Source organism: Manacus candei, unplaced genomic scaffold, assembly GCF_025592945.1.
Source record: "Manacus candei isolate 608988 ecotype Guabito, Panama unplaced genomic scaffold, ASM2559294v1 h1tg000078l, whole genome shotgun sequence".
Classification (NCBI taxonomy): Eukaryota; Metazoa; Chordata; class Aves; order Passeriformes; family Pipridae; genus Manacus; species Manacus candei.
In genome coordinates, this window is record NW_026138126.1 from 1737986 (window position 1) to 1760167 (window position 22182).

At 49.0% G+C, this 22182-nt stretch overlaps 1 protein-coding gene across 2 annotated transcripts in view; it reads left to right on the forward strand.

Moving 5' to 3' along the window:
• Positions 1-3321: 3321 nt before the first annotated feature.
• The window catches only part of AP3D1 (adaptor related protein complex 3 subunit delta 1), a 42789-nt gene continuing 23928 nt past the window's right edge, over positions 3322-22182 (forward strand). For both annotated transcript variants that reach the window (XM_051810576.1, XM_051810577.1), the window contains exons 1-6: positions 3322-3685; positions 16624-16719; positions 17604-17684; positions 18333-18413; positions 20276-20383; positions 20728-20857. In XM_051810576.1, the coding sequence (XP_051666536.1) occupies positions 3590-3685; positions 16624-16719; positions 17604-17684; positions 18333-18413; positions 20276-20383; positions 20728-20857 (592 nt within the window). In that variant the 5' untranslated portion in view covers positions 3322-3589. The remainder of the gene's footprint in view (positions 3686-16623; positions 16720-17603; positions 17685-18332; positions 18414-20275; positions 20384-20727; positions 20858-22182) is intronic.

Here is a 22182-nt window from a genome sequence, read left to right on the forward strand (position 1 = left end):
GTGATGGCCGGGGTTTTGTTTTCCCACCCACACTGGGACTCAGTAGCTCCTCTCAGAGCTCTCCCATGGCACAGCATTCCTTAGGGATCCATCCAGGAGATGCAGCTGGAGCAGGAAAGTTCCTTCCCTGGGAAAATACAACAGGAAAAACAGGAGGTGGCGTCGTTTATATATTAAAAAAATAAATCTGAGCTGCAAAAGCCAGAAAAGACAAAACCTGGAAATTTGAGGCTCTAGTTATTACCTATGCCAAGCTGGGAATTTGAAGCTTTAGGTATTAGCTAAGGAAAGCTGGGAATTCTAAGCTTTAGGAATTAGCTAAGGAAAGCTGGGAATTTGAAGGTTTAGGATTCACCAATGGCAGTGATGGGGGTTAGAGCCCTGCTCCCTGTTAAAGGTGTTGTAAAGGAATCGCCTCAAACTCTCCATGGTCTGCAGGAAGAAGTCATTCCTGCCCCAAATGAAAGTTTTAAGGCTGAACCAAGTCAGGAGGAGAAATTCTTGGGAGCTCAGTCTGCAGGGATGGAGTTTGGGGGCCAAATTCACCTGTAAGTGTCCCCCACGCCCCGGGTGCTGCCCCCCCAGCCTGGCCTTCCCTGCCTGCCCTGTCCTGGTGACACAGTGACACTGTGACAGTGGGCTGGGGCAATCCCAGGGCTTTTCCCAAGGTTTTTGGGGAGCCCCTCGTCGGGCAGTGCCAGCAGAGGCAGGGGGACAGTGCAGGGGACAGCGACAGCACAGGGGGGCACAGCCACCCCTTCCCAGCCACCTCCTCACCCTCGTACCTGGATGTTCTCCACACCTCAAGGACTGCCATGAAAATAACTCTTCCCTTTCCCTTTTTCCCTTAGAAAGGGAACCGTCCGTGTGGGGGCTGCTGGGAGCAGCTATTCCTGAACAGAACCCACCCCCGGGCTCTGCTCCTGCCCGGGGCCAACACGAACCGGGCCGGGGCTGAGGGCAGAGAACAAAGGGAAAAGCCCTGGAAGCACCGGCCATCCTTTTCCTTCCCCTGCGGCGAAGCGGCTCCGAGTCCCGGCGGATCCTGGCAAGGTCACGGCTCCTTTCTGTCTGCAGGCTCCTCTCTGGTTGTTCCCCTCCTCTCCCAGACGCTGGAATGCTGCTCTGGGGTGAAGGTGGGGTGGGAGAGCGGCTCCTCTCCCGTCCCTGGCACCGCCCCTGCACTGGGACAGCCCGGGGAGGGCACAGGGCTGTTTGGGGCGCAGGGAGAAGACAAACTGCCCGCTCGGTGCCCACCCGTGTGGTGGCACCCACGAGGCCCCGTGTCACCCACCAGGTCACCCACCAGCTGTCCCAGCTCCCCCCACAGTGACACTGCCCCCCGGGCCGGTGGGTGACGGCGTTTGGGGGCAGAGGGTGCCCGGGGGTGGCAGGAGGAGCTGCAGCCCCCTAAAGACACGGCCAAAATTGGGCTGTGCAGCCACTGCCGACACCCAGGGGCAGGGGGGAGAGGGGGCTCTGCCGGCCCATCCCAGGGACTGCCAACCTCATGAGGGACTGCCAACCTCATGAGGGACCCCCAGCCCCACAGAGGGACCCCCAGCCCCACAGAGGGATCACCAGCCCCACAGAGGACCTGTAGACCCATGGAGTGACCCCCGCCCCCATGGAGGGTTCCTCACCCCTACGGAGGGACCTCCATCCCCACGGAAGGATCCCCAATCCTATGGAGGGATCCCTGTCCCCATGGAGGGACCCTCAACCCCACAGAGGACCTGGATCCCCATACACAGGGAGGGGTTCCCTTACCCACGGAGGGATCCCATTCCCATGGAAGGATCCCCATCCCCATGGAAGGATCCCCATGCCCGTGGAAGGATCTCATCCCCATGGAGGGCTCCATGTCCCCAGGGAGGGACCTGTGGGGCCAAGGGCAGCAGTGACTGGCGGGGATGAATCCCAGAATCCCAGGATGGGTCAGGCTGGAAGAGACCACTGTGGGTCTCCTGGTCCCACCTCCTTGCTCCAGCAGGGCCATCCCAGAGCACACAGCACAGGATTATATCCAGAGGGGTCTGGAATATTCCCAGTGAGGGACACTCCACCCCTCCCTGGGCAGCCTGTTCAGAGCTGGGTCACTGCCCAGGGAAGAAGTTCTCCCTCCTGTCCAGCTGGAGCTTCCTGGGCATCAGCTCCTGCCCGTTCCTCTCGTGCCATTGCTGGGCCCCCCAGCAGAGCCTGGTCCGTCCTCTGCCCCCTCCCTGCAGCCCCTGACACAGCCTGGGGGAGGGCCCCTCCCAGTCTGCTCTGGATGCTGAGCAGCCCCAGCTCCCTCAGCCTTTCCTCAGGAGAGAGATGCTCCAGGCCCCTCCTCATCCTCACAGCCTTCACTGGACTCGCTGCAGGAGCTCCATGTCCTTCTTGTCCAGAGGAGCCCAGACCTGGACACAGCACTCCTGGGGAGCCCCCCAGGGCCGAGGAAGGGGCAGGAACCCCCAACCCTCTGCCAGCGCTCCTCCTCACACAGCCCAGGACCCCTCGGGCCTCTCGGCCAGGCCCTGCGGCGCATTGGACACTCCGAGCGCTTCCTGCGCTGGGTTTTCCTTTAGGGGTCGGTGTTTGCTGTGACTCCAATCCCATGGGATGAGGGGCGAGACCCCCCGGCCCTTGTGCCTCCCACGGGCGGGGCCTGAGTGGAGTGGGCGTGGCCTGGTCAAAGTAGGAGGGACTGGAGATCGGAGCGGTGGGCGGGGCAGGCTCGGGGGCGTGGTCATACGGGGAGGAGGCGTGGCCAGGTGGGCTCTGGTACGTGATCATGCGAAGGCGTGGCCAGATGGGCTGGGCGTGGCCTAATTGAGTGGGCGGGGCTGACGAGCGATGTGTAGACGGAGGGCTGGCTACGGGGGCGTGGCCATGCGGGCAGGGGCCTGGCCAGGAGGTGTCGGGGGCGTGGCCAGTCGGGCGGGGGCGTGGCCATGATGACTCTAGGGGCGTGTCCCAATCAAAGTGGGCGGGGCTGAGCAGCTGCCCTGGTGCTATGGGGCGTGGTCATGTGGGAGAGGGGCGCGTCCAGGGCGGGCAGAGGCGTGTCTAGAGAGGGGGCGAGGCGAGCAGAGCCAGCAGGGGCGGGGCGAGAGGGCGTGTCCGCCCATCCGGGGGGCGTGTCCATGGGTCGGGGGCGCGGCTGGAGATCGGCGAGCCGAGCGCGCGCCAGGGGCCGCTGGGGGCGTGGCCACGCGCGTGGGCGCGGCCTGAGTGGAGTGGGCGTGGGCAGAGAGCGCGGCGCGGCTGACAGAGCCGGCGGGGGGCGTGGCCGCTCGGGGGGCGTGGTCGCACCGGGGGCGTGGCCTCGCCCTCAGCTGACCGGCCGCCATTTTGTCGGTGCCGGAGCCCAGCGCCGCCCGGAGCTGTGCCCGCGGCCGGGGCCGCCCCTGCCCTGCCCGCCCTCCCGCCCGCCGGGGCCGCACCGCCCGCACCCACTGAGCCCTTCCGAGCCCCCCGGCATGTGAGCGTCCGGCACGGCTGCTCGCACCCGGCTCCGAGCGGCAGCAGCACCGCGGCGGCCCCCCCACCCCCCCACCCCGGCCGGGCCCGGCCCCCTCAGCCCGGCGCAGGCCCCGCCGCCGCCATGGCGCTGAAGATGGTGAAGGGCAGCATCGACCGCATGTTTGACAAGAACCTGCAGGACCTGGTGCGCGGTATCCGCAACCACAAGGAGGACGAGGTGAGGGCCGGGCCGGGGGTGTCGCGCTCGCTGCCCGGAGGGGCCGTGTCTGGGGTGCGGGTGTGGGTTCGGGGAAGGGGGAAGCGGGAATCAGAAGGAGGAAGGTGACGCCGGGGTGTGGGGACGGAGAGACAGGCTGGGAGAGAGCACGAAACTTCACAAGGGAGGGTCACGCTTGGTGCTCGCCTTCCCATTTAGTGTGGTATTGTGGCGTTGAGGTCCCTGATGTACATAGATATATATATATACACGTATCCACACACATACATGAAGAATATCGAGGAATAATATAGAGGAATTCCTTCCTCCATAGCCCCACAGTCACGTGTAGGCAACTATATATTCTTCATCATGAAGCTGATCTACAGGAGAGCTGAGCTCAGTCATAGTTCAGCTTTGAGGTTATTTGTGTTGTGCATCTTCTGACTGAAATGTCCTTCTCTCAGAGCTCTTTCTAAGCAGCAATCAGTTGTATGTGTCGGCCTTTTATCCCTCAGGTATGAGAGGCACGTGATCAGGAAATTAGTATAGGTGAAATAATTAGTCATCAAGAAGGTGTTATGTGAGACTCCACAGCGAGGTGTCACATGGTGACTGGGAGGTAACGGGCACTGAGGATGTCACTGATGTTCATCTTCAAGTAAATCACCACCTGAGAGAAGCTTTTTTATGTCTGGTGTAACACTTGGGCTTTGCTGGGGTGTTGGGGAGTTGCTCTTGGTAGTAACAGGCTGAAAAAAATAAGACTACAATGTCTGTTTATACAAATACAATATCCAAGTGGTATCAGCTGTCCAAAGCATCTGGAAAAGTTGTGAACGTGTAACTAGATTAAATACTTGGAAAACAGATTTTTTTCATTGCTGGTGCTGCTGGGCTGAAACACAGGATAGAACTTTCAAAATCTCTGGACTGCTCAAATGGTTTTTAAGTCCCTTGTGCACAGAACAAGGTGTTGTTACACTTGGAAACTTCTATTTTTTTATAGAATATGCTGAGTTGGAAGGGACCCATTGGGATCATGGAATCAAGTTTATTTTAGTGTACCTTAAATTTATGGGTGTTGGTTTGGTGGCAGAGGAAAACCCTGCCCTGCAAAATGTGGGAAACATGACAGAGAAGTGGAAAAACCATTTCTGTACGGATTTGTTATGAGTCTAATATTCTCCCCAAACCTGGCCCTGGTGAGCTGTGTTCCTATGAGCACTCCCCACAGCAGTTTGTGTGTTGTGCTGCTTTTAGTAAACCTGCTTTATTCTTTTGTGCTTAGGGCAGACCTCTGAGGATCCCCCTGATGAAGGTCCAGGCTGGTCCAGGACTAGTGACCCCAGTTCTTTGAGAAGAATTGAACGTGCTGTTCTCCTTTGTAAAACAATTCTGTCACAAACAGCTTCCTAAAGAGCACAAGTGCAGAATGAGCAGATTCCTGTGCATCATGAGCCACTCTGAGCTTGTTTTCAGTCTGTGACAAGAAATGATTAAAATGCATTGGCTTTGGTGTCCTTTGGAGTCAGGAAAGAACACTGCTTGGATAATTTTATAGGGCTCTGTGTATTTGAAGGAAGCTGTTACTCAATATATTCACATTCTGGGATTTTGTGACATCAGAGCAAAAGTGTTGTCTCTCACAATACATTTTAAACTCTTTAATTTGGAGTACAAGTGATAAGATTTCAAAATAGATAACTGTAGGGATAATTCCTTTTTATATCCTCATGAGCACAGCATAAATTAACCCCCAAATTCAGGGTGTGTTCAGCTCATTAAGACGTGTGGCTGGTGAAATGTGTGTGTTCTGTGGCACAGACTGTTTGGGAATCCTTCAAAGAGTTTGCTTAATTCCATGGGAGTGGCTGCAAACAGCACAGGACTGTGCCTTTTCCTGGCTCAGCTGGAAACCTGCTGTTGAGCTTTAGGGCCTGGATTAAATGCTTCCCAGGCAGTGGTCAGGGACATTTGCTAACTTTCAGGTGATGTTACAAAATCAGAATGCTCCTTTGGAGGAAGTAGCTGCAAAAATTCTTCCTTTTTCTCCTACAGTGCTTCCATTGTTCACTGTATCTATGAAATGTTGCTCCAGTACTGAATGTAGTTGTTCAACCAACAGTTGTGTGTCTCAAGGATAAGTGTTTAAGCTTAAGACACACAGTCTGTCCTATCCAGAACCGTACATTTGTTTTAAACAAGCAGCAGTGTGGTGGGGAGGACGTTTGCTGTTGGTCTCAGCTCAGCAGGAGTTATTCCGTGAAGAGTTGTCTCTGGAAAGGACAGTGGTTATTAAATGAAAACAACACAGAAAGAAATGAAGGTGTGATTTTTTGCTCTGGTTTCTGATTTAGTTATTTTTATAGGTGTTGAGTTTTGTCTTTTGGAATTTAATCGTACGGAAAAATCTGCCATCACTTTTCCCCCTTGTCTTTGTGGGCAAGGAAGGTTTATTCCTTTCCCCTTCCTGCCCAGGTCCCATTGCAGGTGAGTGGTTTGTGTTCCCTGTCCCCTCCAGGCTGTGTTTGCAGTGGGGGATGGACCAGGTGCTTCTCCCCTTGTCTCACACGTGGGTTCCTCAGTGCAGCTCTTTGACAGCCCCACTGTGCTCTTGCTTCTTGGGTTTGTGATTGCCCCCGTGTTGCTGGGACCTCAAATCTCCCACCCATGGGAGGTGTAGCTCTTTATTGATACATTCTGTGTCCTGCTCAGCCCACAGAGGAGCTGAGGGTGCTGGAGCTGCCTGGCCTGCAGCTCCCAGCCTCTCTGCAGGACCTAATCCCTGTCCGAGGCATTCCCATTGTCCTTCCTGGTCTGTGTCCAAGGCTGAGCCAGTTATTTTGAGTTTGAACCACTGCAGCTGAAGGCTGTGAGGTTAGAGGGATGAGGTGGTTAACACAGTCACTGTGCTGGGCAGACTTGCTCTGTGCATTTTCCAGTTTGCCAGGGAATCTGGAGCTGCATCACGGGCCGAGGGAAGGATGAGGTGGCAGAACAGCATTAGCTCCTTCCCGGGTTTGACACGTCGTGTTTACTTTCCAACACTTCAGTCCCTGGGGTGTTTCCCAGAGCCAGTTCAAAGTCTGAGGGAAAGCCAGACATTCCAAGAACAACTTGATCCTACTGTGTTCTCCCAACTTTCACTTCCAATACCTCATTCTCTCCCTTTCTTTTGGAAAATGAATCCTTTTGCTCGTGAAAGCTGTGAGTCTTTCATGGTTTTGTACCCCATGGAGTAACTTCTCCCACTTTGTGCCTACTCCTTATGGATCTGCTACACAGCACACTCAGCTTGAACTCCAGGCTGTTAGAAGTATACTGGATTTTTTCCAAGTTATTCCAAACTGATAGATGCTGTCTGTTCTCCTAAATGTGAAATAAGGGGTGGGATAATCCTGTGATGCTGTTTGGCTCTTGCACAGTGTTTTGTGTTCACAGTTAGGAAATTGGTTGTTCCCACTGAGGAAGCTCCTGTCAAATGCTGTGGTGAGAGCCTCCTTTATAAAACTGAAATGATAAAGGAACAGAAACAGAGATGTTAATCAGGTGCTTTGTCCTGTCCAGACCATAGCCCTCTGCTTCAGGTGTCTTTGATTTACTGGAGGACACTTCTGGAGGGAGAAGGGATTAAAAAAGTCCTGCATGAAATGTCTGCACACTTCTCTCATAACTCGAGAAAATCACCTCCCTCTTCTCTCAGACTCTGCTTTGTGTGCCAGGATCAGCCCTTTGTGTTTCTGTTAATTGATCCTTTCAGGGAAAAGCATATTAAAACATTAATTTTGTTCTGTGTGGTGTTTGGTGATAAGTATCTTGTTGCTGGTTTACATTTAGGAAGCTGGTTTGTACAGAAGCAAGTGGAAGAGTGAAAGGAGCAATCCATGCTTCTGCTTGGAAAAAGAATTAATGTCAGTCGTTGATATAATGCTGAAGAGAAATGTTTCACTGCTCAGCCTGGGCTTCCCAACCTGGCAGCAGGTTACCTAAGGACAGGGGACTTGCATTGTTAAAAACCCTTTTTCCCCTAAATAAAGGGCTGCTGTGCTCCACTGCACACTTCAGCTTCTCCTCTGACATGTCTCAGATAAAGTGATGTCTTGAGGAGTTTGGAGAAATGACATCCCAGAAGTCTGGGCACAGCCTGTCAGGAGCGAGGCCAGAGGCCTTCAGTGCTGTGGCTTCTGGGCCCCGGCCACTGGGGAGTGTTGGGATCTCATGGCAAGGGATGTGGGATGGAACATGCTCAGGGAATTCTGAGGAATGCCAAAAAGCCTCTTGGTGCCTGAGGCTGTGCCGTTCAGTGCTGACAGATGCTCTTTGAGGCTCTGCAGCATCAGTTACTGTGTGGGGGGGGTGTGTTAATATCTTTGAAGGGAGCTCATTATTCCACCCACTTTCGAGTGGCTCTGGGGTTGCCATTGTTAATTCTTTGAATCACTGGGAAAGACAAAGTCGGAAATAGAAACAATACACAAAGAGGGTTGGGTAAGGACCTCACACCAGTGGGGAAAAAGCAGTCTGGGATGTGTGTGAGTGTCCTGCCCCACCTGCCCTGTCACAGAGACAGGGCCTGGAGCGTGGAACACGAGCTGCTGAGGCTTTGCATTAGTGCTGCCTTTCATGAGCTTCTTGCTTTCTCCTGTATTAAATATTACTTAATTGGCTGTGGCATAAGTGGGGCTAATAGCTTTGTTCCCAGTCCAGGTTGTTTTGTAGCCGTCTCTGCTGAGGGTTTGAAATGATCCAGACGTGTGGAAGTAAATATTGTGCCTGGGCAGGCCCAGGGCAGGGGAAGAGCTTTCTGCTACCTAAGGAATGGAGTGGCCATACACTGTGCCTTTAGTGGGGCCAGGAAAGGAACAGCCCGAAAAATGGAAGTACAGTGCAGATATAAATTCCATTTCTGCACCGTGATCATGTTCAGAGACTTGTTTATTTGCTGCTTTTTGATGCAGATCTTGGTCCCAGTGCTGAGTGCAGAAAATGCGGCCTTTTGTGATTTCCTGTCATCAGTGGCCACTCAAGTGACTAAAAAGCTCTTCCTCCACAGTGTGGGTTAGAGAATACACTTGTGTAGGGAGAGTACCTTTAGATTTTTCACTTGGGAGTGTTCCTGATAATGTGTCCTGTTCCTGGTGCCGTGTAAAGAGCAGCAAGGGCAGCATTACAGACAGAACAGAGTCATGGGACCAGTTACAAAGAAGTGTTTGTGTTCCTTAGGTTATTAAAAACCTCTGATCATTGAAACGCTTCCTAATGTAAAGGAGAGTCTGCTAAAATCCAGGTGGCAGGAAGCATAAAGGTATTGGAGTAGGGTAAAAGGTGCAGAAAATAACATGGTTAGTGGGGGTGGTAGTAGCTCATAAAGGTGGTGCTTTTTTTAAATGAGAAGCAAATGTTCAAAGTAACTGAATTAACTGAAATAAGTGAGTCCTGTTGAATCCTGAGTGTAACTGGGCAGGAAGAATGTTTGGGTCATAGCAGCTCCCCTCAGTTGCTGAGCAGTCAGGGTTTGTAAACCACAGAGTTCAGTGCTGGTTTTGGATTAGCTGTTCCTTTTTATATTGTTGTTTCTGTGATGACCTAGATGTTCAAAACTGCAAACTTCCACTGAGAGATTCCCATGGTAAAAGGTGTGTAAATGGAGGGAGGTGTCGGTGTGGGAGTGTTGGAACTTTCTCCTGGTTGGCTCAGTCTTCATGGCAGGGCTGTATAAAATCCATCACTCCAAGCTATCACTGAGTCAGCTCCAGCCTGGAGAGTGTACCTTTGTTTGGAAAGAATGGTGTGATTGTACAGCAGGGAGGAGTGAACAAACTTACTTTAATGACACAAATATTTGTGCTCAATTTAAGAAGTCAGCAATGGGTGCCAACAGTGTTTTTCTTCATTATCCTCCTTACCTTTCCATAACTGTAAAGTTCTCATGGCTGTTACAGCTTTGTCATTTTTCAGTGTTCCATTTTTACATAGTATTAGTACATCATTAAGCATCTTTTTTTGTGATATTTCCCTCTGAACTAATGCCAGTCAGCTGAGTCTCTGCAACAATAGCTACTTCAGTTCCCTAGGAGGAAGTGACTGTTTCCTATGCATCCAACAAAGCACGTGCTTGTGATGAAGCCTGACTTTATCAGAGCCCCAAACTGCACAGAGGGATGTCTGGAATGAGCAAGTTGAAAAATCTACTGTAAAAACACTTGCAGAGCTTTTTGCAAAGTAAGGTAAAAATAAAACTTTGAGTACGTGTTGTATTTGCACTTTTATCTGATGCACTTCTCTTAAAAGTTGTCTGCTCAGATATGGTTTAGACAGCAGAGGGCCCCGAGGATTTGTTTAATTGCTGCAATTAAATTAACAAATGCTGTGATCAGATGGGAGGTGTATTTATATTAAGGGACTGATCATTCTGGAGATAATTAAGGGCCATCTCCAGCCCCTGCTGCTGGTACCTGTTTGCTGATTCACACCAGGGTTTGGGGGTTGCTGGTTCCCCCTTCACTGTTGACACCTTGGCCAAACCTGCCTGGGAGGGGTCAGGATGGCTCTGAAATCCTTTTTTGTGTGAAACACTGAATTACCTTTGGCCTGGAGCATCTCTCTCCTGAGGAAAGGCTGAGGGAGCTGGGGCTGCTCAGCATCCAGAGCAGGCTGGGAGGGGCCCTCCCCAGGGTATGTCAGGGGCTGCAGGGAGGGGCAGAGGACGGACCAGGCTCTGCTGGGGGGCCCAGCAATGGCACGAGAGGAACGGGCAGGAGCTGATGCCCAGGAAGTTCCAGCTGGACAGGAGGGAGAACTTCTTCCCTGGGCAGTGACCCAGCTCTGAACAGGCTGCCCAGGGAGGGGTGGAGTGTCCCTCACTGGGAATATTCCAGAACACAGTTCATGTGCTCTGGGGTGACCCTGCTGGAGCAGGAGGTGGGACCAGGTGACACACACTGCCCTTCCAGCCTGACCTGTTCTGGGATTCCATAGACCACCCAAAAGCAGCTCTCTGTGGGGAATTGCTGGAACACCCCAGTGCTCCAGGAGTGCCACTGGTGCTGCCGTGCTCAGCCTGTCTGGGTGCCTGTGCTGGCCTGGGTCTGGCTTGGATTCACTTTGGACAAGCAGCTGTTTCTTCCCTGAAACCCGCCCCTTGTGTTATGTACCTGTTCAGAAGGTCACTGTGGTTTTGTGGTGCCTTTTGTGGTGGCTGGTCTGGATTTGGTATCTGCTCTGAAACTGGTGCACAGCTCTTGCACAGCATCTCTCTGGATCAAAGTTTTTTCTTGGTTTATGGGTCAGTTTAGGATGCATCATGGCAGGTTTCAGTTGTATGTATAACTCCAGCAAACATAAGGAAAACAAAAATCTGTAAATTGACTTTTTGCATTCCTTCCTCAGTGTTGTTTGGCCAAGGAGCCTTGCGATCTCGCCGTGTTGGAATGGACAAGGGGCACTGGGGAATGCATCATGTTTCTAATAAATAATATAGAAGTCTGCTGCAAATGGCCCAGCAGAGGCTCACCCTGGTGCCTCCAGGGTGTGTCACCCAGGAGAACAGCACATTGTCTGGCATCCTTACCTCAGGATGGGTGCATAAATCCCTGGAAAGCTGGGGAGCAAGGGCAAAGTCGTGTTAGGACATGTACAGCCACCCTGTTTATCAGCAGCTGAGTGAAAGATAAGCTTGGCTGTGGGATGGTGCCTTTCAAGTTGTAACGTGTTTCCTGAGCTTTTTCTTGCACTCGGTGCCCTCTGCACTGCTGGACTTTGGCTGGAATGAGCTCAGGGCACTTTCCCACCCGCTGCTCCCAGTCTGGGCTGTTCTCATCTGCTCTGCCTGGTCCGTGGCTCTGCTGGAGTGAGGCTGAGGAGTGTGTGGGAGCACCCTTGGAATTCTCTTCCTACCCAACCATGGAGAAATCTTAACAAAGGATCTTGTTACTTGTCCCAAAGAGCTTTTCCTACATTATTTAAACAATGTAATATTTTTACTTAACATCTAATATGTTGATTTCTAATGCTTTCCAGGGAGTGGAAAGCAGCACCTTTTCTTTTTCATGCTCTTGGCTGTTAGTTCAGTTGATCAGCTCTGTGCTGTCGTGGTACAGTGCTCATGTCCAAGGACTGCAAACACTAAGTATAGACATTCTCACTAGTTCAGTGGTGTTTGGAACGAAGTGCTGCTTTTGGGGGGCCTGATAGAAGCCTGGCAAGTGATCCATATTTCTTCCCAGCCTTCTTCCTGAGGCAGGAGCTGGCAGCTGAGCTGTGCTGAGCTGTAACAGGATCTGCCTGAGGCAGGAACAAGTTTTGAAAGTTGCTTCACCTCCAGGAGGTGTCTGGGGTGTAGCTGCCTTTGGTGTGAAGCATCCTGGTCATGTCACATGGCCCGTGTCCCACAGGTCATGTTTCTTAAGGTTATTATAAAGAGAAAGAAGAGAGAAATAGGAGGGGTGGTTGTTGCTGGTTTCCTGGAAGTTGATCTTCCTCTCATGTGAGATTATCATGTGCTTGTGCTCAGCGTGATTTCATGGAGTTCATTTCAAAGTCCTACCAAAAACTGATAAACCCTACAGTGTTTAAAACAAAAGAAACATCATATTTTATGCTTGTTATTTAATTTTACGTTCTAATTGTTTCAAACTTTTATGGTTTAGAATGGTGTAATTACACATTTACGTTGGAAAATACCTTGCTTGTTGTGGCATTCACTGATAATAATCCTTTCCTTAAAACACTGTATTTAATCCTGAAAGAGCAAGAGAAAGAAGGACTAATATTTACTGACATTTTGGTCTTCTATCTGGGTTGGAAGGGCTGTTGCAGTGAGTGACAAGTTTGACTCTCAAATCAAGTGCATTTGGTTTGCTGGACTGTAACCCTGAGTGGGCAGGAAAGGTTCTGCAGTGATCTCCATTCCAGTCTTCAGTGTCTTCTCATGAGCTGGTGCAAGGACAGCATGGACAGTCACATTTCCTGGGAATGTAATTGTTATTCAGATTAGGGATTTTTAACTTGGTTCACATATTGCTTGAAAAAATTATGAGTCTTTCCTGAATGTCTCTGAAATTGTCAGTAAACCCCAGGTTCTGTCTTGGCCCGAGCTTGGAATAAGGTTTTAGTGTTTTTCAAAGTTAATTCAAAAAACATGGCTTGGGAAATGAAAAATCCTGTAAAGTGACATTTTGGCTTCTTACCATGACCCACTTTCCCTTCATTTCAAAGGGACTGTGTCTTTGAGTCATGATACCTTCCTTTTTATTTTAGCCACTCACACTCATTGAAATGCACATATTTTCAAGGTGAGATCTTGGAATTCTTGAGGAATTTGGACTTATTTTAAAAACAGCTTCTGTATCTTGTTAATGGCTATAAAATGCCTACAGCATCTCTTGGGTGGAATGCACTGAGCAGTGCAGTTGAGACCGTGCTGTTTGCTCAGCGTTGTTGAGTAATCTCAGCTCCCATCTGCAGCTGTACTTTAGCTGGGCTGCTCCGGGCTGTTCTGTGCTCCTGCGTGGAGGGAAGGCAGGGAGAACAATCACCCACTGGTTGCTATAGCATTTCATTAAGGAGCCTTTTCCACCGAGCCGGGAAAGGCTCCTTTCCCACTTGGCAGCCGAGCAGGAATAAAAGAGCTCCTCTCAGCTCCTTCCCCGGTGCTCTCAGAGCCCTCCAGCTCTGCCCCTGCTGCCGGCCTTGTGCCTGATGGCTCTGCTGGTCCTCACTCCCACCGCAGTGAAAAGCTGCCTCACTCCCTCAGCTGGCTGGCTGGGCACGGCCAGAGGGCTGTAAATGCTGGCACTCAGGAGGCTCCCCAGTCCCCAGGCCAGAATGTGTGAGGAGACTTCAAATTACAGTGTCACAGGATTAGTAACAAATTAACAGTTAAAAAATATATTGATAATATAATGAATACTGCGAGTATAAACGATGAGGTGAGGCTGTACCTGGAGTCAGTTCTGGGCCCCTCATGACATTGAGGGGCTGGAGCGTGTGCAGGGAAGGGAACGGAGCTGGGAAGGGGCTGGAGCAGCAGGAGCAGCTGAGGGAGCTGGGGGGGCTCAGCCTGGAGAAAAGGAGGCTCAGGGGGGACATTCTGGCTCTGCAACCCCCTGACAGGAGGGGGGAGCCGGGGGGGGGTCGGGCTCTGCTGCCAGGGAACAAGGGGCAGGAGGAGAGGGAACGGCCTCCAGCTGTGCCAGGGGAGGTTTAGATTGGATATTAGGGAATATTTCTCAGTGGAGGGGGTGGTCAGGCACTGGCACAGGGCAGTGGTGGAGTCCCCATCCCTGGGAGTGTTCAGACATCATGTGGATGTGGCACACTAACAGGGGTTAGTGCTGAACAGTAACAAGCGTTGGACGTGGTGATCTTAGAGGTCTTTTCCAGCCTTAATGATTCTGTGATTCATGGGACTTCAAAACCGTTTAAGGAAAAACTGAGCCAGTGATATTCTGGGAAGTATTTATTTTAGTTACCACACCAGGAAATTCCTGTATTAGAAGGATTTATGCAGAAACAGTCAATGCTGGGAAGGATGTCCAGATTCTGTCCTGCTCCAGTATGTAACTGTGTGTGTGTAGGGGGGTTCTCCCAAGCACTTCATTGCGTTGGGTGGTTGTTCTCCCTGTTCCCGGGTGGTCTGACCCCACCCAGGAGCTGCAGTGGGGCCTGAGGGTGTGGGTCAGTCAGGGAAGTGCTTTGGTGCAGGTCCTGCCTGGTGCTGTGCCCAGGGCAGCAGTTCCATGAGGCAGAGCCTCACTGAGGATCCTCTCACACCTCTGTTCCCTCCGTGCTCATGGGGGAGTTAAATCTGGCTGGGTGTGGTGATTTGGCTTCACATTTAAGTGGGAGACTAAATAGATCAGTTTTCCTCATATTGCTCACTCAGGGCAGTGCTGCTCCACCAGATTAACAAAAAGTTAATACCTGCTGATCCTATAAAGCTTTCTATATATAGGGGCTGTCATTCCTTGTAGTGGTTTGGGATTTGAAGTACAGCTGTTTTGGAAGGACTTCTTTCTGCTCTTCATAATCCCTTTTTTTTGTGGTCTCAGATCTGACTGTGAGTTCTGTAATGGACTTTTGCAGAAGTTGGCTGACAGGCAGGCAGGGATTTGTCTGGAGGACGCTGGGGCTGTGACTCCACGTGCCAGGCTGCACACTACAGAACTTTTCTGTATCAGGTTATCTTCATTTCCCCTCCCTGCTCACACAGTGGTTTCTGTTTGCCTCCAGAGAAGCTGCTGGGAAGCTTAAACTCATATTTGAATAGTTTGGGGATAGATCCAGTGGGAAAGGACAGTGAGGCCTTCTGATAATGGCCAGGAGGACTGAGCCCCTGTGTCAGTGTTGTGCACTGAGATCCAGTGCTGGCCTCGCTGCCCGGGATGTGGCAACAAGATCCACACGGGGAGGATTCTGTGACACTGTTCCAGCTGTTCTTCTGGGAGCATAAAATATTCAAGGCCAGGTACAATGTGTTTGAGGATCAGTTGCATGTTTCCTAAGTCCCTCTTTCAGCATCTTTGTTCCAGTATTTATTTTCTGCTCTCAAGTTTTTTTAGTTTAAGCTCAAGAGTTTCAAGTCCCCTGTGAATTGTCTGGACCTGAATCACTTTCAGGTTTAGGATCCCAAATCTTCTGCTTCTGGGTGAAGTCCCCTGGACATTGTTAAGCATTTGGGGGCAATGCCATCCCCAGTCTTGGCAGGTGTGATCCACTCACCTGTATCCAGGAAGACAGGTGGGAATCGTGTAGAAAAAAGGGTTGTTTGGTGTTTCCAGTGCCCTCCCTTAATGTGAAAATTCCCATTGCAGAGATACTATTTCTATCCCAAATAAAGGCATTTAGAAATACCTGAAATTTCTTCAGGGCAGTCAAATTCTATGTTGAAAATATCTTTTTGGTGGAAGGTAGTGGTGTTCAGGCAGGGTTTTATTTGGGAATTAGGTAATCTGTCTCTGACCTGGTTCCTCTGGCAGTTAATTTATTTGTATGGAATGTGAAATGCCCTGGTGCATATGTGGCTTTCAGAAGAGATTATTTCTCTGCATTTCAATTTTCATGTTTTCTGTAGCAGATACCTTCAGCACTTAAATCATAATTAATTGTGAACTGGAAGAATCTCTGGCTGAGCTAACCCTGCTTATAAAGTAAAATCTGTGCAGATATTTTTAAATCCCACGTTTGCCACATCCTTCCCACAAGCACAGATGTGATTGTTTGGAAAGACACAAAGGACCAATATTTAAGTGTAAACATTGTGACATTTGGCTCTTTGAAGTGCTGAGAAATTCATACAAATAACTGTTATTGTCAAAATGAGTAAATGGCAAAAGGGCTCAACTAAGATGAACTGGGTGTGGTTCATGACTTTCCATGGAGCTTCAGGGCTGGGGGAAGGCAAGGAGCACCTCTATCCCTTCAGGCAGGAGGATGGTTGTGGGTGCACCCCTGCAGTGCCATCATGTGCAGGGGGCCCAGAAGTGGAGTACCTCAGCATATTTTCCTCAGTCCCCTGAAATGTGTGGCTTATTAATAGCATTTGACACAGTTTTTTCTAGTCACGCAGTGAGCAGGTTCTCTGGCATCCCAGAGGTGAGGGAGCATTCCAGGAATGGTGAACTGGGCTTTGTTCAGACCCCTGGTGCTCAAATCTCCAGTGAACAACTTTATTTTTGCAAATTTTGGAATGCAGAGCTCTGGACTGAGCAGTGTAATTGTGAGGGAGAGGGAGGAGAAGGGAAACCACCAAAGAAAGGGCTCAGTGCACTTTTGGTTTGGTCACAGAATTGTGATGGTTCTTTTTAACAGGTAATTCCCTCAGAACTGAGTGTGTCCTGAATTGTGTATGAGTGTGAGATTTGGTGCTTGCAGGTGCTGGGTTCTGTTGCTTCTGCCTCTCTCCAGAGCTGGTAAAGGAACCCACGTTTGTTTGTTTGTTTGTTTGTTTTCCTCAGGCCAAATACATCTCACAGTGCATCGATGAGATCAAGCAGGAGCTGAAGCAGGACAACATCGCAGTGAAGGCCAACGCCGTCTGCAAGCTGACCTATGTGAGTGCCCTGCTGGCATCCAGGGGCTGGCACTGGGGTTGTGCTGTCCTGCTGCCCTGCAGCCAGTCTGGGATGCACTGAGTGCCCTGCTGGCATCCAGGGGCTGGCACTGGGTTTGTGCTGTCCTGCTGCCCTGCTGCCAGCCTGGGATGGCAGGGCCTGCTCTCCTCAGGCTGTCGGAGTGCAGGGACAACACTCCACAGGTCTGACGTCAGAGACTGCATGTTCCTGTTCTGTTTGGTACAATTGGATTTTACTGTGATGGATCAGGGAGCAAACCTGATTTAAAATTAAAACAATTCTAAAAAAAGGTTGTTTTAGGCTGGGTTGTTTCTTATCACACAGTGCCATGAGCACTTGAAACTGGTTTTGTTTCTCCTTGCTCGGTCCTTTGACATGGAGAAGACAAAAATGATGGTAAAGAATTATGTTCTGGGTTTTATTTTAAAATAAATCCAGGAAGCAAACCCTTCACACCAATACTTATATAACTGTATATCATAGAATCCCAGACTGGTTTGGGTTGGAAGGGACCTGAAAACCCATCCAATGCCACCCCCTGCCATGGGCAGGGACACCTTCCACTAGCCCAGGTGGCTCCAAGCCCTGTCCAACCTGGCCTTGGACACTCCCAGGGATGGGGCAACCACAACCTCTGTTGTCTGAAATTAATGCAGACTGTTTAAAACTTGTTTCTGGTGGAACTTTGAGACATCTTTCATTTCCTGTGAATGCTGTAGAATGTAATAGTACTCATAAGCTGGACATGTCGTGCAGTATTATTTTCAGCCTCTTGTTACATCTCCAGTTTTGAGAGGTATCTTGACCTGTTTCCTCAAGTCCCTGGTTTCAGAAGTTTGTTCTCTTGGTTTCTCTGCTCACAGTTACAGATGCTGGGCTATGACATCAGCTGGGCTGCTTTCAACATCATTGAAGTCATGAGTGCATCCAAGTTTACATTCAAGGTGAGTTCTCTTCCCTGCAGCTGTCCTGGCCAGGCTACTTCTTGACTGGGTGTCCTTCTAGTCAGTGGGGAATCCTTGGGCTGCTGCTCTAGGCTGCTTCTGCCAGGTGTTTGACAACAGCTGTCAGATTCTTTTAGTGTTAAAAAGCAGGGTATTTTTGTGTGAACACCACCTGAGGTTCTTAGTAGCAGATATGTTTTATTTTGTAATAGCTTTATAATTTTTCTTGAAAGATTTGTTTCATGCTTTTTCACCAAACAGGGGGTGGAATGTTGCTTCCTAAGGAATAATTTCCAAATTGGGCTTAAGTCCCTGAAAGTCAGGAGTCAATACAGACAAAGTAAATGTGGTAGACAGTCCTACCTTATTTGTACATCTTGGTGGTCATTGAACCTGTGTGTTGTAGAGAAGTAGAGAAGGTGAGGGTGGTTTTGTTATCCCTCAAACAGATGTGTTATCACTAGAGATGTTACTTGTCTGAGATTATTCTTTCCCCTTTCCTAGAAACCCCTGTCATGCCTTTTCTCTTACACAAACCTAATTGTTCATGTTTTTAACATTGCTTATAAAGCTGCCTGTTGTTTTTTACCTACACACTGTGTAAAGTGCCTCTAAACCAAAGCTGTGCTTCCCTCCTGCCCTGCCCAGCGCATTGGTTACCTGGCTGCCTCCCAGTGCTTTCATGAAGGGACTGATGTCATCATGTTGACAACTAATCAGATCCGAAAGGTAAATGTTTTGCTTCAGTTCGTTTTGTTTTGCTACACTCTCTCCCTGCTTGTATTTTTGCATCTGTACAAGTATTTCTCTTTCAGGAACATAGAGGTGTTTAAGTAGAGTTCTTGATTTCCAGTCTGCTCTCATTGCACAGGCTGAGGGATTACTGAAACCCTCAGGAGCCCCCAGGCCTCCCTGGTGCTGTCTCATTCCATCTCTGTGTCTGTTCAGCACAGACAGTGGGGACAGCAAGAACTTTGTTACGTTCGCTGGTCTCTCAGGCAGCCCTTGGGAGAATGTAATGGGTAGGAAAAATGTCCCCATTCCTGAAGGAAAAGGAGCACTCACCAGCTCCACAAAATTCCCACTTGTGAGGGCTGCTTTCTCCTGGTGTAACAGATCAGACTTTGGTACAATTGGGGGTAAAAATGGTGCAGAATGTATGTAAAGTTCTGTATTCGTGTACCCAAGTGTTGTATTCATTTTCACAGAGCTTTATCACCTGATTTTTTCAGACTTATTGGCTTACAGCATAATTTTCCCATTCCTCAGATCACAATTGTTTTTAAAGCTCTTAAGTTCAATTTTTTTTTAAAGTATCACTGCTTTAAAACTTGACTGATCCAGTACAAGCTGTGCCTAGATTTTTACCATCTAGGGAGCCAAAATGTCTTTAACTTGCTTAAAAAAGATCTGTGGGATGTTATCCAGTATCTTCCCTAAAGAACTAGTGCTTTTGCCTTTATCTCTTTAACTATTCTGCTCTGCATATGAATTTTCTCCATTTTCTTGATTATGGAGACTTGACTTTACTGAATTTCAGTCACTTGCTTGGCTACTTCTTCCACTTTGTGCTTGAGTTTTTTCTTAAAAACATCTTTTTTTATGCCTTTTCATGTTTCATTGATCCCCCAACTTTATATTTTAAGGCTTTATCAGTTCTCAAAATACATTAAAACCAGGATGAATTGCAGTTTCTTGCTCCTTTAGCAGCAGATTTCATTATTCTTAAAGTAGAATCTAATTCCCCACCACCTGCAGCAGGTTTTCAAATGAGATGCAAATGGCCCAGAACCCCAAAGGCCTGACTATGTTTAGCTCCCCTGGAGCTGCCTCTGTGGATGTGGGCAGTCAGTTCTGGCAGTCCAGATGGGAATGCTCTGTGCAGTTCCCCCAGGTTCCTGTTCCCTCACAGCTGCAGTGCAGGAGTGATCCTGGATGCTCTGCAGGCAGAGCTCTGGGTTTGTAATCTGTGCTCAACATACCCAGAGAGAAATATTAATGTGAGTGTCTGAAGCTTAGAAAGAGCTGAAGGATTATGGAGGACTAAGTAGGATGCTGACTGCAAATAGGTCCAAGGAAACTTGTTCCACACCCTGACTTGTGCCATGTCTTTGTGGGCTGGAAGTTGTGGGTGCTGCCAGCAGCTTGGAAGGGAAATAATCTCATTTCTCTAATGGATTAAGCTGGTGAGCACTCACCAACAGTGCCTGTTCCCAGCCAAGTTGGTGACAGTTGGGCTTTGTTTTAGCAGGGTTAGTGTTTAATACCAATTTTTTAGGACTTTAACCATGTTGGTGATCATATCATGAGTGTTTAAAAATTACTTCCATTCCTAAAATCCCACCAAGGTGCCATCTCTCTAATTGCTTTTATGTTGCAATCATCCATCTCTTGTTTAATTATGGTTCCTCATGCCCATTATTAAACCCCAGGCTGACTGTGTTTTAGCAGGTGTTAGGGGTTGATAAATATAATCCTGTGAAGCAGAAGCTCTGCCTCATTTGTGTTGAGTGAATAAAAGTGGTCTGAGAAAATTGTTTCTCAACGTCCTGTGTGATCTTAAATTTTTGAGCCTGTTTTTCCTTTTTTAGGATCTGAGTAGCCCTAACCAGTATGATACTGGAGTTGCACTGACTGGCTTGTCCTGTTTTGTTACTCCAGATCTTGCCAGGGACTTGGCAAATGACATCATGACTCTGGTGAGTGGATAAGATTGAAATGACTTTTCCCTGTAATAAAAGAATATGAAATTGTTCCAATTTGGTAAATATCTGTTAAATTTAGAACTGATACATGTGAAAACTGTTGTTTTTCTTGGGATTTTGGGGAGCGTTTACAGACTTAGTTCAAGAGGATCAACTTGAAATATCTGTTAGTTTTGGTGCTGAACAACAATGTTTGGCTCTGAGTTTTCAAAGAGCAGTCGAGCATCCAGCAAGAACTTTGGAGTCACAGAGTTCTCCAGGGTGATGTGAGCACAAGGACCTGCAAGAGCTCTGGAAGCAGAGTTTCTCAGGGCCTGACTGCGTTGTTCCCTTGCCAGATGTCTCACACCAAGCCTTACATCAGGAAGAAGGCAGTGCTGATCATGTACAAGGTGTTCCTCAAGTACCCCGAGTCCCTCCGTCCTGCGTTTCCTCGCCTTAAGGAGAAACTTGAAGATCCGGATCCCGGTGAGTGGCTTTGAGGGAATTCCTTCTGCTCCCACACGTGTGCTTGTGGAGCCTGGGAGAGGAGGATGGGTGAGAAGTGCAGTCATCAGCTTTGGGGCACTGGTTCACCCAGCAGAGTTCTGACAGATGTTGCCATATTAAAAATACATCCTTTCAAATGCCCAGTTCTTCAAACCCAGAGCTACTCAAACTGTATCAGTGGATTAAACCTTAATGGGACAAAGCAGCTTAATGGTTCCTGTTTTGTTGCTTACTAAACTTGACTTTAAAATACTTCAGTTGATCTCAGGGTTTAGGATTTTGTTGTTGTTTCCTGTGCTCTTCTACAAAGCTACAGCTACTGGACATACTTAAAATAATGGACATACTTAAAATAATTTTACATCAGTTAGTGCATTTTTAAAATTATTTTTAGTTTAAACTTTGAGTCCACACTGCTGTTTGGGCCCCTCAGAAATGTCTTTGCAGTCCAGCAGCAGCACAGGAAATTTGCAGTTGCCCTGTATCATATTCACAGTTTTACTCAGTCTTTGGGAGGTGCTGGTGTTCCCTCAGTGCCCCAAAACACATGTTCCAGGAACTCTGTGTGTGATGCAGCTCTGGGATCCCCACTTGTTTCAGGAATTCCATGTGTGATGTATTTCTGGGATCTCCACTTGATTTGTGTTTGCATTTAGAGGGAGAAATTTAATTGCATGTATTGGACTAATTTATTGTGGGCATGGAAAATGCACCTTCCAGGGACAGTATTTTTAAAGAAAGCAAAACACACCCATCCCTCACCTGCAAACAGAGATAAAAAGACTCTATTGGAGAGAAGTTCTGCTCTCTGCTGGGCCACCCAGCCTGTCCAGACTAAAGCAGACCATTTAAAGGGTGAGCAATGAGAAGGGAGTGAACTTGTCCAGTTGGATTGTTGTTTAAGGAATCATTATTTTTGTGTTGTATTCAAATGTGTCTAAATAATACATTTTAAAGAAGCAGCAGTGTTTGGAAGCTTTCTGGAGGGTGATTGTTGGTGGTGCTCTTTGTGTCCCACAACCAGCTATCCACAGCCGAGGGGAGGGATGTGGCAGTGTCCTGCTTTTCCTCACACTGGACCCAAAGCAGACACCCAGCTTACTGATACACCAGAAAATAGCCAGAATTAAATAAAATCCTTTCCCAGTTTGCTTGTGCATTCTTGTCTTCACTTCAGTGCCTCAGCTGGGAATGAGGCCAAAGCATCAGACACACAGGTCTGAACCTTCAGCTGCTCCTGCTCTGGGGGTTCTGCACCACAGATTTCCATTACAGCTAAGGCCCTGCTGAGATTCCTGCTTTTC